The sequence below is a fragment of the Mobula birostris genome, chromosome 6 (genome assembly GCF_030028105.1).
Source record: "Mobula birostris isolate sMobBir1 chromosome 6, sMobBir1.hap1, whole genome shotgun sequence".
Taxonomy (NCBI): Eukaryota; Metazoa; Chordata; class Chondrichthyes; order Myliobatiformes; family Myliobatidae; genus Mobula; species Mobula birostris.
Window position 1 is genome coordinate 49,607,027 of NC_092375.1, and position 17,210 is coordinate 49,624,236.

General features: G+C 37.0%; 1 protein-coding gene across 6 annotated transcripts in view; it reads right to left on the reverse strand.

The window, feature by feature from the left end:
- Nucleotides 1-17,210, reverse strand: part of usp9 (ubiquitin specific peptidase 9) — a 266,944-nt gene that overhangs the window by 86,825 nt on the left and 162,909 nt on the right. For 5 of the 6 annotated variants that reach the window (XM_072260457.1, XM_072260455.1, XM_072260456.1 and 2 more), the window contains 5 exons: nucleotides 14,682-14,812; nucleotides 11,022-11,300; nucleotides 10,397-10,522; nucleotides 1,822-1,839; nucleotides 240-365 (listed from right to left, as the gene is read on the reverse strand). In XM_072260457.1, coding sequence (XP_072116558.1) covers nucleotides 240-365; nucleotides 1,822-1,839; nucleotides 10,397-10,522; nucleotides 11,022-11,300; nucleotides 14,682-14,812 — 680 coding nt within the window. The remainder of the gene's footprint in view (nucleotides 1-239; nucleotides 366-1,821; nucleotides 1,840-10,396; nucleotides 10,523-11,021; nucleotides 11,301-14,681; nucleotides 14,813-17,210) is intronic. The other variant, XM_072260458.1, reaches the window with a different exon arrangement.

Genomic DNA, 17,210 nt, shown 5'->3' on the forward strand with positions numbered 1-17,210 from the left:
TCAAATAGTTCTTAAAGATTTTTGAAGTACTCTGAAATGTGTCTCATAAACCAACATTCATTGAAGTAAACATACAATTTTACAGCCAAATATTTTACTTTCCAACTTCACTCAGTATGGGAGCATTACCTTATCAGGGACAATCTTAATATCAAACATTTTAAAAAATATGTTTAGCATTTCCAATAGATATTTAAACAAAATTAAATTCTTCAAAAATAATTGTAGAATTAACTTACTTTTTCATATATTTTGCTGATCTCCTCATTAGAACTGAACACAAGCTGTATTGAGCCACAACCTGAGGCCCAAACAATTTTTTGGACTGCTCTAATAACACAAATGTCTGGGATGTATTTTGAGGCCTTCGAGAGAAAACAATAATATAATTAAAATTAAAATCACACTCTTACAGAGAATTAACTCTACATAAAGTTTCACTTCCTTGACACCTCACATGCATAATTATCAAGTACAAGAGACATGGTTTCCTTTTGCTCAATCCTTTTTATGCTTACAACCAAAACATCTTGGTTAAAGGAAATTCAGTATTTCATGACTAAGGGCATTCAGCATCAGCTTACTGAAGATATATCCTGCTTTATATCAGACTGCTATTTATTAGCCTATCACCTGTTTGTGGATGACAACTGAATGCATATTAAAAAAGCAGATGCCAATTTCTTGCTAAATTTGGGGTAAATTACATCCAAAATTTATACCAAGTTGGAGTTGGGTCAAGAGTTCCAAATCTTCCCAATTTAAAACACCAAGAATACAACAACCAACTGCAATTAAGCACTGAGATGGAAAAATAATGCATTAACCTGTTGTGTCAAATGTAATTTCAGTATAAAACATTTAAGTCACAGATCAGAAACAAGGCACGTACCTTGCATCATGTAAACGAATAATTTAAAAAAAATAACAACAACTACATATGGTGATGCCCATTTGTGATCTTACTTATGATGTTACTTTAACTTCATAATTTAAAGTTCTTTGTCCATACCAGGTATGCTGCAATAACTTCTAACTTGATTGGTTATACAGACTGTGAAATATCTATTAATAGTTTGATAATTATAATGGTACTAAAATATACATGGTATTAATATTCCAGACTCTGTCTTTCAAGTTCAACATCCCAATTGCAAATTTCTTTGTATTATTTTCGAAGATGATAGGGATAAGGTTTCCCTCGATTTTAACAAGTATAAGCATATCATTAAACCATCAACTATTAATTTGTGTATTTTCATCACTAAATGAGAATCAAGAGTAGAGACACAACCACATTTTTGTCAGTACCATGGGAGTGTTGAAGCCAATGATAGCACCTCAACTGCTCTAGTTGGGATCAGCTAACTTAGCACAGACCAGCAATCAAATTTAGGACCCTTTTGGTCAGCCTAGCTCAGTAATCACACCGATTTTTTTTCAAAAGTTTGCTATCAATATTGTCAAAATCAAAAAGTTAAAATTATTTCTAAATACACTACCTTGTAATTCCATTCATCCAAACAATTCTGAAGCCCCAGTTTATGCTGAGTTAGCTGATGAACAGGGGCATAAAGGACACTACAGTGGATCTCAGCACCCCAGTTTAAAGGAGGAAGAGAACTTAAAACTTCCTGCTTCTATTTGCTACCCATAGCAATCATTTGCTGGAAAACATGCAAAGGATATATAGGAGGAGGACAGGCACAGTCAGTTGAGTTGCCCTCCAATGTCAAACAGCCTGACAGCACTACCTAGGCCCATGTCAAGAATGAGCACTTAAGCAAGATTACAAAATGTCCAGAACCCATGGAACCGTACCTCAGCATGAGTTAGTGCCTACAGGAGAGGAAGAGTGAAAAAAATTGGAGGGAAAAAAGCAATTAAAATCTCAGTAACAGCACTTGTACAGCATCAATTAATCTTAATCAGATAACTTTTTTGACCAGCTTTAAACTACCACAGTAATGACATATTAAAGCTACATCAGGTTCACGCATTATGAACATTTTTTTTTAAAAGTAATCATGTGCACAAATGGCCAAAATACACAGTGTGGTCAAATAAAGTAAAAACTTTTGCTTTGATTTGTAATAACCAAATTAGTCATACTGTTTGAATTCACACTGTACTTCAAATACAAAAAATGCTTAACAAAATTGAATTTTGAACCGATATTTCCATTAGACAAATCAGGTAGCAAACAGGACACAGCAACATCCCACAAACTTTTGAGATGAATAACCATACATTTGTTTAAAACCAAATCCCAGGGCTGAACAGTTTTTGGCTTTTCTTTGATTATTAATCTATTTTAAAGCAGTTTACACTGCAACATTCCTACAGCTGCACATTTGAGTTCTAATCTAAAGAAGATGTAAAATACATACTGAATCGAAGAAATATGACTATTAAATGGTAAAAACTAAGAAACCACATTTGTAAAATATATCACTTGAATATATAGAACAAGTCATATAATGACATTAGTTTGTGTTGGTGTTTCTCCAATCAAAGCAACAGATTTCAGCTTGTGTTTATCCTCTAAAGACTCCCTACTCCTCCTTCAATAACTTACCTAACCAACATGAACAATGAAAACCACATTTATTTCCTTGTTCTCTTTCTTTCAATGATCTAACTTCCAGGTTTTCCCCCCATTTTATTTTTCCCCTGGAATTTTTTTGTTATTGCCATTTATGTTCCTAACAGTTTAATTTATCTTCTTTCACCACTAGTTGCTAAATCAATTTATTGAAGATGCAGTTTTGTTAACAGCCACATTCAGTCAAACACAGAAATTATACAATCACTTAACCTGAAACTAGCATTCATGTATTAATGTCAACTGATTGCAGTAAGCCACTGGAATCCTGTTCTACTTGTATCTATTCTAAAATAATTCAATCTTAGCTTTATTCCCTCTTTCTCCTCAAAATTTCCTTTGCAGTCCTTATAAGTTATCTTATAATAGAGATGCACAATAAAAATTCTTCTTCCCTGTATCAATTTTGGAGAACAGTCCAAAAACAGTGATTTTTCTCCATTTCTTTTACCAAACATCCTCTGCGGCTTGAGTTACAATGGCAATTTGGACCAAATTCGGGAAAGTACAACCCTAATTACTACCTCACTGTAGTAACATCACGACCACATTGCACAACAATTGACTTCTTTTTTATTCTAATTGTGTTCTTTCTTATATAGTTTACCTTTTCTACTTATGCTTTTGCTGTGAATGTTGTATTTCAAATGCTATGTCTGTAATACTGTGGCAAGTATAATAGCGTGCATGCGTGTGTACATACACACACACACACACACACACGTCATACATACATATATACACACACATGCACAGAGTGGATTCCAGTTAACTAGGACATGAGGACCAGTAAATTTTGGCCCAATTAAGTGGCCACCCCAAAGAGGCAAAGTTTCATGGAAATGGTTAAAAAGGTATTTAAAAAAAAACAAACTATCATTTTAGCTGAGTAACAAATCCAGTATTTTAATGAAATATAGATCAAATTAGAACACAACCAATACTACAGCGGTACTATAAAACTCTGCATTAGTTCCTAAGTTATCGATGTAGGAATTCATCCTGTGTATGCTGCCATACATAGGGTATCCAGGGAGGTGTAGCACCTCTGGTGAAGGGGCTTGTTGTGTCCAGTCTGGGGCAGCTCACTCACCACTGGTCTCCAACAGACACTCAGCTCTCACCTGTGGCTCTAAGTAGCTGTTTGCAGTTGCCACACCCCGGAAAACGGCTTTGACAGGTGGGCTAAAAACAGAAGAGGGTAGCTGACCAGTCTCATACTTCTGTGAAATAGGGACATGCCTGTCCTAGTATGTGAAGTCAACAACAGTGAGATTCAACAGCCAAGAAGGTGGTTCTGCAACACTTTGTTGAGAGTGAAGGACACAATAAAGCACAAAAGTCATCATGACTATCAACGAAGATCCCTTGGTTGTGAGGGCTACTCATACCACTGGACCCAGACTTCTGTGGTCAAGAGAGCGTAATGTCCCAGTGTAAAGGTTTCTCCACTTCAAAAAAAAAATCTCCCTCACAGGTTTTACTGTCATCACCACATACACAGCCAGCACACTGCCGTGTTCTTTTGATTGTAAATGAATCTACCTGGTGCCACAAGTAGATAGTGTCATAAAGAAAGTTTTGGCACATATGGCCTTTATAAATCAAAGTAATGAGCACAGGCGATGGGATGTTATACTGAAGTTGTATAAGACATTGTTGAGGTCTAATTTGAAGTATTGTGTGCAGTTTTGGTCATCGAGGTATACAAAATTATGAGGGGTACAGATAGAGTAAATGCAAGCAGACTTTTTCTGTTGAAGTTGGGTGGGACTATAACTAGAGGTCATGGGTTAAGTGTGAAAGGTGATAAGTTTAATGGGAACATGAGGGGAACCTTGAGGGTTGCACAGGTGTGGAATGACCTGCCAGTGCAAGTGGTGCATGCAAGCTCAATTTCAATGTTTAAGAGAAGTTTGAGAGAAGTAAGAGAAGGTACATGGATGGTAGGAGTATAGAGGATTATGGTCCTGGTGCAGGTCAATGGAAGTAGGCAGTCTAAATTGTTTTGGCATGGACTGGATAGGTCCAGGGACCTGTTTCTGTGCTGTACTTTTCTATGACTATGAATAAAATTAGCACATCTAGTGCAGGTAATGGTCTGCCTTCATACAATGGTTTCAACAAATGCATCCTCCAAATCTTGATTTTCATTGTAACACTGATGATTGCTAATACCTTCAAATTCTTCAATTAGTTTCAATCAGTCACTAGCAAGAATTTTATCTTTGACTTTTACAAATAAGTACTTTCTCAGCTCTAGTCCAGGAAACTTTGGTCTTCGATATGCTTCGAATTGTTGGACCATATGTAGCCTTATAACAACTCAGGATCCAGAAAGATTGATACACACTTTTGCTTTTAGCCTATTAGACTACTGTAATGTTTTCTTTTCAAGACTGCCGAATAAAGATATATAAAAATCAGCTGCAGCTTGTTCAAAATGCAGCAGCAGGAACCTTAACCAAAGAAAAAAAATCGGAGCACATTTCACTGGTTTTAGTATCATTGCACATGCAGCCTGTGTCCTTTAGGATCGATTTTAAAATACTCTTAATTATATATATATATATATATATATATACACATACATACAAGACTCTGAATAATCTAGCTCCTCCCTATATAGCGGAGTGCCTATCCTCTTACATCCCTTATTGTAATCTTAGATCAGCGAATATTGGTTTGGTTAGTGTTCCTAGAGCCAAGCATATAAGAACTGAAGATGCAACCTTTTGCTCTTACACACCAAAAATCTGGAAGACTGTACCAACTGAGGTCTGCCAGGCTGGAACTGTGAAACATTTCAAAACACATCTAAAAGCCTACTTTTTAAAAGTTTGGCCCACTTATAGGATTATTTAATGCTCATTGATATTGATTACATTTATATAATTTGGTATATTCAATTACATTTTATTCTATATAATGTTTGTTTTTACATATGATTTCCAATATTGTCTTTATATTTTTTATGACCATTTTGATTTATCTTTACAATCTATGTAAAGCACTTTGAGTTTGCAGCTTTATTTATATAGCACCCTACAAAAATTAAGTTATTATTATTATGCAACAAAACTTCCAAGCAAAATCTTCCAAACCCTCACTTTGGTCAACAGTTTGTCATGCTGAGGTCTTGAATAAATAGACTTACTGGTCCATTGGATAGGTCACATCATTTATCTACCTAACACCAAACTTCTAAAACAGTCACAACCTACAGAGTTCTTGTCATGGCAAAATGTTATCAGGGGAACAACTGAGAGACTCAATGTTTTCAAAGCCATTTGAAAACTGCAGCATCCATAATTACCTGAGAATCCTTAATCTATGTTTGCTCTAAAAATAGAGGAGCATTTATAGGATCACTGAAAAGCTCAAGACATTGCACCAGAAGCATACCAAAGCCCAGCAAGTGCACCACAGACTACCCATTCACCGACTCACCACATAGCGCCTGTCATAGTAGTTGGTAGAAAGGTGCAACAAGACCAACAAGATGATTATGGACTTCAGGAAGGTGACCACTCCTCACTGTACATAAACATCTCCTCCAGAGAGTATGGAGAAACAAGTTTCTAAACAAATAACCTGGTCCCTCAACAGCATCTCTTTGGTTAAGCAAGCACAGCAGCATCTCTAAATCCTGAGAAGACTGAAGTGAGTGAGGAGCCCCTCTACCCACCCCCCCCCCACACTAACTCATTTTTACAGGAGCACCAGAGAGAGTGTACTGACCAGCTGCATCACCATCTGGTACAGAAATTGTAAGGCATCTGACTGTACAATGGATTGTGAGAACTGCTGAGAGGATCACTGGGGTCTCCCTTAAATATTTACCAGAAGCACCTCGTATGCAAGCTCTTAGCATTGTCAATGATCCCTCACACCTGTATAACAATCTCTTTGACGCCCTACCATTACGTAGGAGGTAGCGTAGCGTTAGGACAAGAACTGCTTGGATGGGAAACAGCTTCTTCCCTCAGGCTATAATACTACTAAACTCCTTGCCACCACCCAGGTATTACCACATATGAAGTGCCAGTAGTGTTATTCTAATTACTTTATAACTTGTGTCATAAATGGACCTTGTTATTTTAATTTATTTGTAGTAATATTACTTTATGTGATGAGTGTGTGAGTTTTATGTACTGTGTTGAGCACCTTGATCTGGAGGAATGTTGTTTCATTTGGCAGTATATATGTGTATGGTTAAATGACAATAAACGGAACTGATTCATAAATACTTAATTTACAGTAAATTACTCTCCAATATTTAAGTTACAGAAATATATAGGTTCCAAAAAATACTGTCTTTTATGATCAATGATTAATCATAAAAGGCAGTGATTAATTAATACGATTAACTCAAGTTTTATATGGACATGGGCCTTCAGAAACAATTGAAAAAGTCAGCAATTAAAAATATACAGGTCCATATGAAAAAATTTTTGGCATTACAGCTGTAATTACAGTCATTTATGATGCTCAGAACTATTAGGGACCAAAAAGAATTTGACAAAACTTCAAGCTGACAGTATTAGCCACATAAGTCTTAAGATTCCTATAGAAAGATAAAGCTAAATGATAAATTGTAATTTAAAAACTAGTGTCAATTTAATCCTTTATTTTCGATACTAAAACCCTTGGAGCACAATTTCATCTTTCCTTAGAACATTTGACCCATTCAGAGGAATTCCATTCTCCCAATGATTTTTCCTGCAACCTTCTCTCCGCATTCTTATCAATTACCACCCCACCCCCGACAAACACAGATTTTGGCATTCATTTCCATACCTAGCACCCCATTTATCTTTGAGATATGAGAGGAAACTGGACATCTTGGAAGAAATCTGTCCATAGGGATATCATACAAGCTCAGTACAGACAGCAGCAAAGGTGAGGTTTGAACCCAAATTGCTGGAAATGTCAGGGAGCAGCTTTACAAGCTATGTGACCCTGCTTGTAAATAGAAGATCTAGCAATTATGCGTAATAGCTAGATCCACTTAAACTAAAGTCAATGGTAAAATATTCATCAAGGCGAGAAAATGCCATACTATTCAGATGCCAGTCAGCTTTAGATACAACAGCACAATGAAGGTGTAATCAATAAAGTTGAGCATGAAGGACAACTACCTTCTTCACAAGCTAACAAAACATCTTCATTGGATAAACAGAACAAAACTGTCTAATGTGCCTGCCACAAGAGTAAACATACAGATAAAATTTCACATCAGCCACATCATTCTAACGACAAACATTCTCCTGGGCACTGACTACCCTGACATGTTAACAGGTTTACTGCGAAAACATCAAATTGATTACAAGAAAGCTGGTAAGACCATACAGCATGGGCTCACATTGCTAAAGGTACAATTAGATGTGGAGTTGAATTAACAACCAGATAGGCCAGTATTTCATTCAATGGCAGTACAGGCCTCCTCTTGCTTCTAATTTGTACATTCATAAACTGATATGGTACCTCTTCCCAGCTGTAAATAAAAAATAGAGGCATTCTGGAGGCAAACAGGCAGTGATTCAAAACTAAAAGATTGAGATCAAAGCTGAGTTTAATGTCATATTCAAAAGGACACGTTTGCACAGGTGCAATGAAAAGCCTACTTGCAGCAGCATCACAAACATATCTTATCAGCAGCATTTACCAAGAAAAACAAATATAAATATTTACAAATTTTTACACAAATTTTACAAATATTATTTTACAATAATATTACGAGAATTGAGTTCCATAGCTGTCATTTGAAACATGACATCACTTAAATAGCTCATCTACCTTTGGAACAGTAAACCAGATGGGAAAAAAAATTCCCTAAACAAAAACTGTTCCGTCTTGAGAAAGCTACTGCTTCTCCTGGCCAACTAAACTTGTCTAGTCCAACCATTCCAAAAAATTAAGCTATTTTCTCCATTAGTCTCCCATAATCAACCACCCAAAGAAAAATACATTATTTTCTTCAACACTGCAGATCACCAGTTGATGGAAGTGTTTACTGAAACCAGTGGAATGCTAAGTATGCTACACATGCTTTAATTAACTGTTCTTTACATAAAATGCAGCACCCAAGTTTGCACTGTAAAGAAAACACCATGATTGCCATAAAAGAAAAGAGATGTAGCATGGAAAAAGGCCATCACCATCACCAGCCATTTACACTACTACATTAATCCCATTCTTGGTCTCAAATTCCCCTCGATTCTACTGCTGACCTAAACACTGGAGACCATGGCCAAGAACCTCACCAGCACCTTTATTTCCTCAGAAGGCAAAAAAAAAATTAGCATGTCCACTTTGAGCCTCATCCAGTTTTCAATGATGCACCTTGGCTTGGTATAGCAACTGTGCGACCACAAAAACTGGAGAATTGTATGGTACTGTGTCTACATCATGAAAACCAGCCTCCCATCCATGGATATTGTCTACACTTTTGCTCCTTCAGTAAAGCAGCTGCCATAATTAAAGATCCTACCCACCTCAGACGTCCTCTACTGCCACTGTCAGCAGATATAAAAGCCTGAAAATACATACAATTAGGATCAAGGACAGTTTCTATCCCTTTGTTAGAAGACTATTGAATGGATCCCTAGTACAATTAGATGGACCTTTAATGTCACAAACTACCTTGTTATGACCTTGCACCTTATTGTCCATCTGTACAGCATATTCTGTGACCATAACACCCTTCTGCATTGTTATTGTTTTACCTTGTATTACCTCAATGTACTGCTGTAATGAACAGATCTGTATGAATGGCATGCAAGACAGGGTTTTCCATTTTAATTTGGTACACATGACAATAATAAACTAATTTAGCAATGTAAACACATGCAGTCACAGACAGTGCACAAACTTTGCAGAGACAGCACCTAAGATTTGGATTGAACTAATGTCTCTGGCTCTGTGAGGCAGTATTTCTATGAGTTGCACAATTTAATGTGTGCTATTATCATTGTGTGTTCATTTTTTTTGAAAGGTGATATTCTGCACTTAGCCAGGAATCAAAATTGATTTTTCGTTTCCAACTACTGACTAATATATGCCCAATCAAGAAACAATATCACTAATAAATTCTTGCAATCAGGTATCGATATATGAAAGCTAGATTCAATCATTTGGCTGAGAACCCACACAGAAGTGGTTGATGCCAAATCAAGTTTTTCCTCATACTAATATAAATATTTGACCAAAGTATTTTTCAGCAGTTGAGTGAAAGCAGTATTGTGTTAACCAAGCTGTTAATGGAATTGCAAAATCAAATTTAAAAAACAGACCTCATTTTCTACCCTTTCATTTATCTTCAAATTGATACGTGGCACAGTTTGATCAAGAACAGAGAACGGCTTCCTCTGGTTCCCAGGCAGATCGTGTGTATATTCATATATTGGTTTTTATTTCCACAAATCAACTTGTTTTTAATTAAAGTTTAACAAGAATAGTTATCTAACCAATAGTTACAATTTTTCCATAATTTTATAAATTAATCCAATTTTAAATGTGTATTTAAAAACATTTATTAAATTAATTTACATATTAATTGACAGAAAATATATAGTCTCCAAAAAGTAAAATCGCTGATCATATGATTAATTCGTTTTATATAAATTTATGGAGCTTCTGAAACAATTAATAAAAGACAATAATTAAAAAGTAAGCAGTGCCAATGGAGAGATCATTAGTGTTACAGCTATATTTACTATTACATATATTTATGCATTAAAAATTCATTGTTTTATGTATTATACAAAGTCACAAGATAAAAACACATACCTCATCTGAAATCTGCTGGGCAAGGCGAATGGCTACATTTCTCAACATACAGTCTGAAGTAGGATTAGGAATGTTGTGCAGAGCATTTTGCAGAACTACAGCTTGGCTATGAGTAGCATGATTTATCTGTTAATAAATCAAAACATCAAAGTTTGCATAGCACTAAGGTGTACTTGAACAATTCAAAATTTACACAAGAAAATTTAGATTATGCTTCCATTATTAAACTACTAAATTTAATTATGTTTTCAAAAATATTCTTAGCTTCACAAATCAAATCTCAATAAATGAAAAAACAAGTTCAAGTGTACCACCAAAAATTGTGTTGGTAATATTGAGAACTATATATTTAGAATCAGACTGGAAAGGATTTGGGTCAGGACCATTCCCCATCTTCCCTCAGAATTCAGAGGAGACCAATCTACAGTAAGGTCATTTTGCTGACACATTTTAATCAATGAAGCAAATGCATCTCCATGAATACAATGTTTTGTTTAGGCTTATAAAATTAACAGAAAAATCACACTGCCTGTGTTCCACGTCCTTCAGGAAAAGCCATCACACTATTGCCGCTAACAGAATAATCACAAATTCATCAAAATTTTAGATTACAAAAGATACATACTGGTGAAACAGTGCTTGATCCTTCCACAACTGGCTGAAATGCTTCTGCCACAGCTCTAACATGCCCATAACCAACAGCTGTGAGCAATAATTTGGCTATTTTTAGTGCATTGAGATAGGCAGCTCTTCGTGTCTCCACATCAGCATTTAGCAGGAAATTATTCCTTGTAAGCATCCCCAAAACAAGGGACACACCACCGCTTTTTAAGAAGTTGTATTGGAAATCACTTGCATCTTCTCCCAAAGGTGCACTGGCAGGCATCAACAAAGCATATACTACCTGCAAAGAAATGTGATAATTTAAGAGAGGAAGCAAATTCTTACAAATCTTTTAATATAAATTAAGTTACTGTTCTTCTGCAACTTAGTGGTTAATTTAACATGTAAATATTTCATTTAGTGATTTTTTCAATAGGCTTGCTAAAGTATAGCATCATTGTTTTCAATACTACCTTCTATAATTTTAGAAAAAATGAATGCATCATAACCGGATAACAAAGTTTAGAAGGTGGTTAAGAAAGAGGGAGGCATAAACTGCACATTCTGCCTGTCCTTTCCATACTCTGTGTATCCTTGAACATTAAGTTCCCAGCTATAACCTCCTTTCAGCCAGATTCAGTGATGTCTACAACATCATACACGCCAATCTGTAACTGTGCTACAAGTTCATCAACCTTATTGCATTTGCTGCACGCATTCAAATATAACATTTTCAATCCTGTAATCTCCATTGTTGACAACAATTTTGCCCTATCATCATCAACCTCTTCTTGCTAACTAGGAGTCTAACTAGACATTGCCTCTGTTTGTAAGCGAACTCAGAATCAGAATCAGGTTTATTATCACCGGCATGTGACGTGAAATTTGTTAACTTAGCAACAGCAGTTCAATGCAATACATAATCTAGCAGAGAGAAAAAAAAAAAATAATAATTAATAAATAAATCAATTACATGTATTGAATAGATTTAAAATATGTACAAAAGTAGAAATACTGTATATTAAAAAAGTGAGGTAGTGTCCAAAGATTCAATGTCCATTTAGGAATCAGATGGCAGAGGGGAAGAAGCTGTTCCTGAATCACTGAGTGTGTGCCTTCAGGTTTCTGTACCTCCTACCTGATGGTAACAGTGAGAAAAGAGCATGCACTGGTGGTAGGAGGTCCTTAGTACTGGGCGCTGCCTTTCTGAGACCGCTCCCTAAAGATGTCCTGAGTACTTTGTAGGCTAGTACCCAAGATGGAGTTGACTAGATTTACAACCTTCTGCAGCTTTTGGTCCTGTGCCGTAGGCCCTCCATGCCAGACAGTGATGCAGCCTGTCAGAATGCTCTCCACGGTACAACTATAGAAGTTTTTTAATGTATTTGTTGACATGCCAAATCTCTTCAAACTCCTAATGAAGTATAGCCACTGTCTTGTCTTCTTTATAACTACATCGAAATGTTGGGACCAGATTAGATCTTGACACCCAGGAAATTGAAGCTGCCCACTCTCTCCACTTCTGATCTCTCTATGAGGATTGGTATATGTTCCTTCGTCTTACCCTTCCTGAAGTCCACACTCAGCTCTTTTGTCTTACTGACGTTGAGTGCCAGGTTGTTGCTGCAGCACCACTCCACTAGCTGGCATTTCTCCCTCCTTTATACCCTCTCGTCACCACCTGAGATTCTACCAACAATGGTTGTATCATCAGCAATTTTGTAGATGGCATTTGAGCTATGCCTAGCCACACAGTCATAGGTATACAGAGTAGAGCAGTGGGCTAAGCACACAACCCTGAGGTGCACCAGCGTTGATCGTCAGCGAGGAAGAGATGTTATCACCAATCCGCACAGATTGTGGTCTTCCGGTTAGGAAGTCGACGATCCAATTGCAGAGGGAGGTACAGAGGCCCAGGTTCTGCAACTTCTCTATCAAGATTGTGGGAATGATGGTATTAAATGCCGAGCTATAGTCGATGAACAGCATTCTGACATAGGTGTTTGTATTGTCCAGGTGGTCTCAAGCTGTGTGGGGAGCCATTGAGATTGCATCTGCCATTGACCTATTGTGGCGATAGGCAAATTGCAATGGGTCCAGGACCTTGCTGAGACAGGAGCTCAGTCTAGTCATGACCAATCTCTCGCAGCACTTCATCACTGTCAATGTGAGTGCTACCGGGCAATAGTCATTAAAGCAGCCCACATTATTCTTCTTAGGCACTGGTATAATTTTTGCCTTTTTGAAGCAGGTGGGAACTTCTGCCCATAGTGGTGAGAGGTTGAAAATGTCCTTGTATACTCTTGCTAGTTGCTTGGCACAGGTTTTCAGAGCCTTACCAGGTACTCCAGCGGGACCTTCTGCCTTGCAAGGGTTTATGCTCTTTAAAGGCAGCCTAACATCGGCCTCTGAGACAGAGATCACAAAGTTATCAGGTGCAGCAGGGATCTTCACAGCTGTAGTTATGTTCGCCCTTTCAAGGCGTGCATTGAAGGCACTGAGTTCATCTGGTAGTGAAGCCAACCGTGCCATCTTCAGCACTATCACTCCGGCAAATTAATTTAAAAACTGCCAAACAATTCTAGCCATCCTGGCAACAAGGATATTGGTCCCCTCAGGTTCATGTTTAACCCATCACGTTTGTATAGGTCATGCCTTCCCCAGAAGAGATCCCGATGATTCATACAGAGAGAGTGGTGAGTATGTGGAATGGGCCGCTGGTGATGGTGGTGGAGGCAGATACAACAGGGTCTTTTAAGAGACTCTTGGATAGGTACATGGAGCTAGGATAGGCTATGGGTAACCCTAGGTAATTTCTAAAGTACATGTTCGGCACAGCTTTGTGGGCCGAAGGGCCTGTATTGTGCTGTAGATTTTCTTTGTTTCTATAAGCAACTGGAAACTAGTGAATCTCCTGATGACTGCAAGTGTAGGAATGCACATAAGACTGGAGTTAGGAGGACAAAAACACAACGAGAGAGGAATTTGGCAGGCAAATTGAGGCAAAATCCAAATTCTGAATCTGAGGCAAAATCCCAAGAGATTCTATAAGTTATATTAAGAACAAAAGGGTGACGTGGGAGGGATCATAGTGGCTGTCTGTGTAAACGATCTTTTTCCCGGGAAGGGATGCAAAAAAAAACAAGAGGGCTTAGCTTTAAGCTTTAAGAAGGGAGATTTGAGAATCAGATTTATTATCACAGACATATTAGGTGAAATTTGTACTTTTGCATTTTATTGTATAGCGACAAGGAAATTGAAACATTTTTGAGAGTGATGGACATGTTATCCTACTATACTTTTTGAGTTAGTATGCCCACATTATTAACAAGAACAGGGAACATGCATTTGGAAGTAAAATAGTGGCCACGATCACCAGAGTTCTAGTTCATCAATTTTGTGAAGAGCTAGGCTTTTCTTGGGCATCAGAATGAGTTACACAAGTCTCAAAGTCATATCAAATGTAAAACAAGTGTGGAGGAAGCAAAATTAGTCATGTTGTTAATACTTTATCCCACACCTCAGAGCCTATTGTTTGAGAGACAATTTGAGGAACAAAGTAATAGATCAAAGCATGGCAACCACAGACACTCAAACCCCATCACTTCCTTCTATTCCTATGACCAAAGAAAGCTACCATCGAAGTGTATTTTTATAACTAGAAAAACAATTGTCTACATACCTCAGTTAGATATAACACCTGTGAGGCAGACTGTGCAAAGAAGAGCGAGTCCAAGTTTGGACTGAGACTGCTTTCACCAAGCTTTGAATGATCCAAGCAAATAGCCCTAATTTTTTCTACTGTAGTGTTATCTGGAACAAGAAAAAACACATTGGTTTGGACGACTATGGTTAAACCATCTGTGAATTACTGCAAAAAGAGACAAACAGCATCTTTGAGAATTTAATGTTTCCATTGTTCCATTTCCTTAAGCACATTTAAGTCACAATGCTGCAGAAGTACTCCAAAAATCATAAAAAATTGCTACATTTCAAAATAGTATGAAAACTTGTTGACTACCACTTACAGCCATTAGAAAATAAACAAACTCATTATAAATGGGTAAGACTGATATAGGAGGGGACAACTTCACAAAATGAATTTCATTAAATTACTGTATATGGAAAAACTATACCAGGTACAATAGGAGAGACATTTTGACAATTTAATGGACATTCAAACAGTATATTAATAAATTGTAGGAGAACTGAATTCTTTTGATGGTTGTATAAAAGGCAGAATCAAGTGGCAACAGAAGGTATTGCAAAATAACATTTCAGTCATTAAGAATCAGTGTTGAGATACTGGCAGGGTTATGGAAATGAGGAGGAAGTCAGAATAATAGGAAAATTGTTCAAACAATTATCACAAGGAGATATCATTAGTTTCTACTTGTTCTGAAAATTCTTGTCAAATCAACTGCAGTAATGAGCAGCAAACCTGATCAGTTTAAATGTTACTCTGAATGGCAAAGCCTTTGGCAAATTTCTGTCTCCGAGTCCAAACCTATAGATTGATGGGGTTCACAGAACTGGCACACAATTACCTCAAGGGCAAGAGGGGATGAATAATAAACTAGAATTTCACACCTACAACACACACACAAAAAAATCAAGACAAGTTACACGATACATTTCATTACTCTCTAATAAATCCCATGTATTATAAAATGTAACCAATTTTCCATGGCTTCACTGGCATACTTTTTCCCCAGTTTCTCCACAGCATTTCCATATTTCACTGAAATTTCACCTTCTAACCTTTTCCAGATTCTTTGAATCACTGTGCATTCTTCCCATTATTTGTATCAATTTGATTTGATGCTTGTAAATGACAAGCTTATGGCTTCCAGTCCTTTGACAAGATTTGATCACACCACAGAGACTAAATTCAATACATGGACAGTGCACTACAGTTAAAGTTATCAACTTTCATTTGCATATTAACAATTTTTGAACCAATTTAAAACATAATTTGTAGGTCAATTATAACTATCGCAGCTCTGTCAATTTTTGAACCTACCACCACTAACTTCACCCAGTAACTTCTTTTGGATAGAATCTATTTTTCATATTTGAATATTTCCACTTTATCAATTCATTTATCTTAAATTTTCTTTCTTCTGACATCAGCATGTATTTCCATTCAATAACTTGTCAATTAGACACATACTATTATAATAATTAAGGTGGATGTTATACACAATTCAACATCCATTCTCACCAGTCTTCTGCATATAAATTATGTTTATATCCAGGAATAGTACAAAAGCTATTCAAAAGGAATCTTCCATCCCACCACTTCTAACAAGAATATAAACAATCCAAACTCAAATAATGTGGCAAGATTAAATTCCTGGTGTGGCTAATCACTGAAATGCAAAGGTAAAGCACACGATACTAGAGAAGTGTAGAGTGAACAAACTGCTAATTTTTCTTTCGAGTCTTTCTAAGGAAAGAAGTATGGCCTCGGAAATGCGTGCTTCACATATTAGGAAGCAGATTACGAGGCTCCTTGTGGAACTGAAGAAAATTTGGTCAAAGATTCTGGCAACAATCTATTAAGAAGGATTTTCCATTTTGTTTTGGGAGTTTTCATTTATAGGGCCATTCACTTAACTATCTGTTCAAAGTCAGCTCAGATACAGAGAATGAGAAAAATCACTAAAGCATTGCTGAACTAGTACCCAGACTGCATGCAGCTCTGATTCCCCTTATCCAAGGAAAGATATTGTTACAGAACAGCAAGGAATGCTCAACAAAAATATTCCTGGGTTGGACGATTATGCAATCAGAAGGCATAGAACAGAGTGAATAACTAGTCTTAAATTTAGAAAAATGAGTATGAGCTAACTGTAACATTTACGATTCCAGCAACACACATCAAAGTTGCTGGTGATGCATACAGCTCCTCTCCCCTCCCCCCATTGGGAAGGTCAGATCACAACCTGGTGCATCTAAAACCCTGCTACGTGCCTCTGGTGAAGAGTAAAGCTGCAACCTCAAGGACAGTGAGGAAATGGTCAGAGGAGGCTTATGAGGCGCTCCGGGGTTGTTTTGAGATGACAGACTGGCAGGCACTCTGTGAGCCACATGGAGAGGATATTGATGGGTTCACAGAGTGCATCACTGATTACATCAACTTCTGTGTGGACTGCAATGTTCCGACAAGAACTGTCCTTTGTTATTCAAATAACAAGCCATGGGTAAC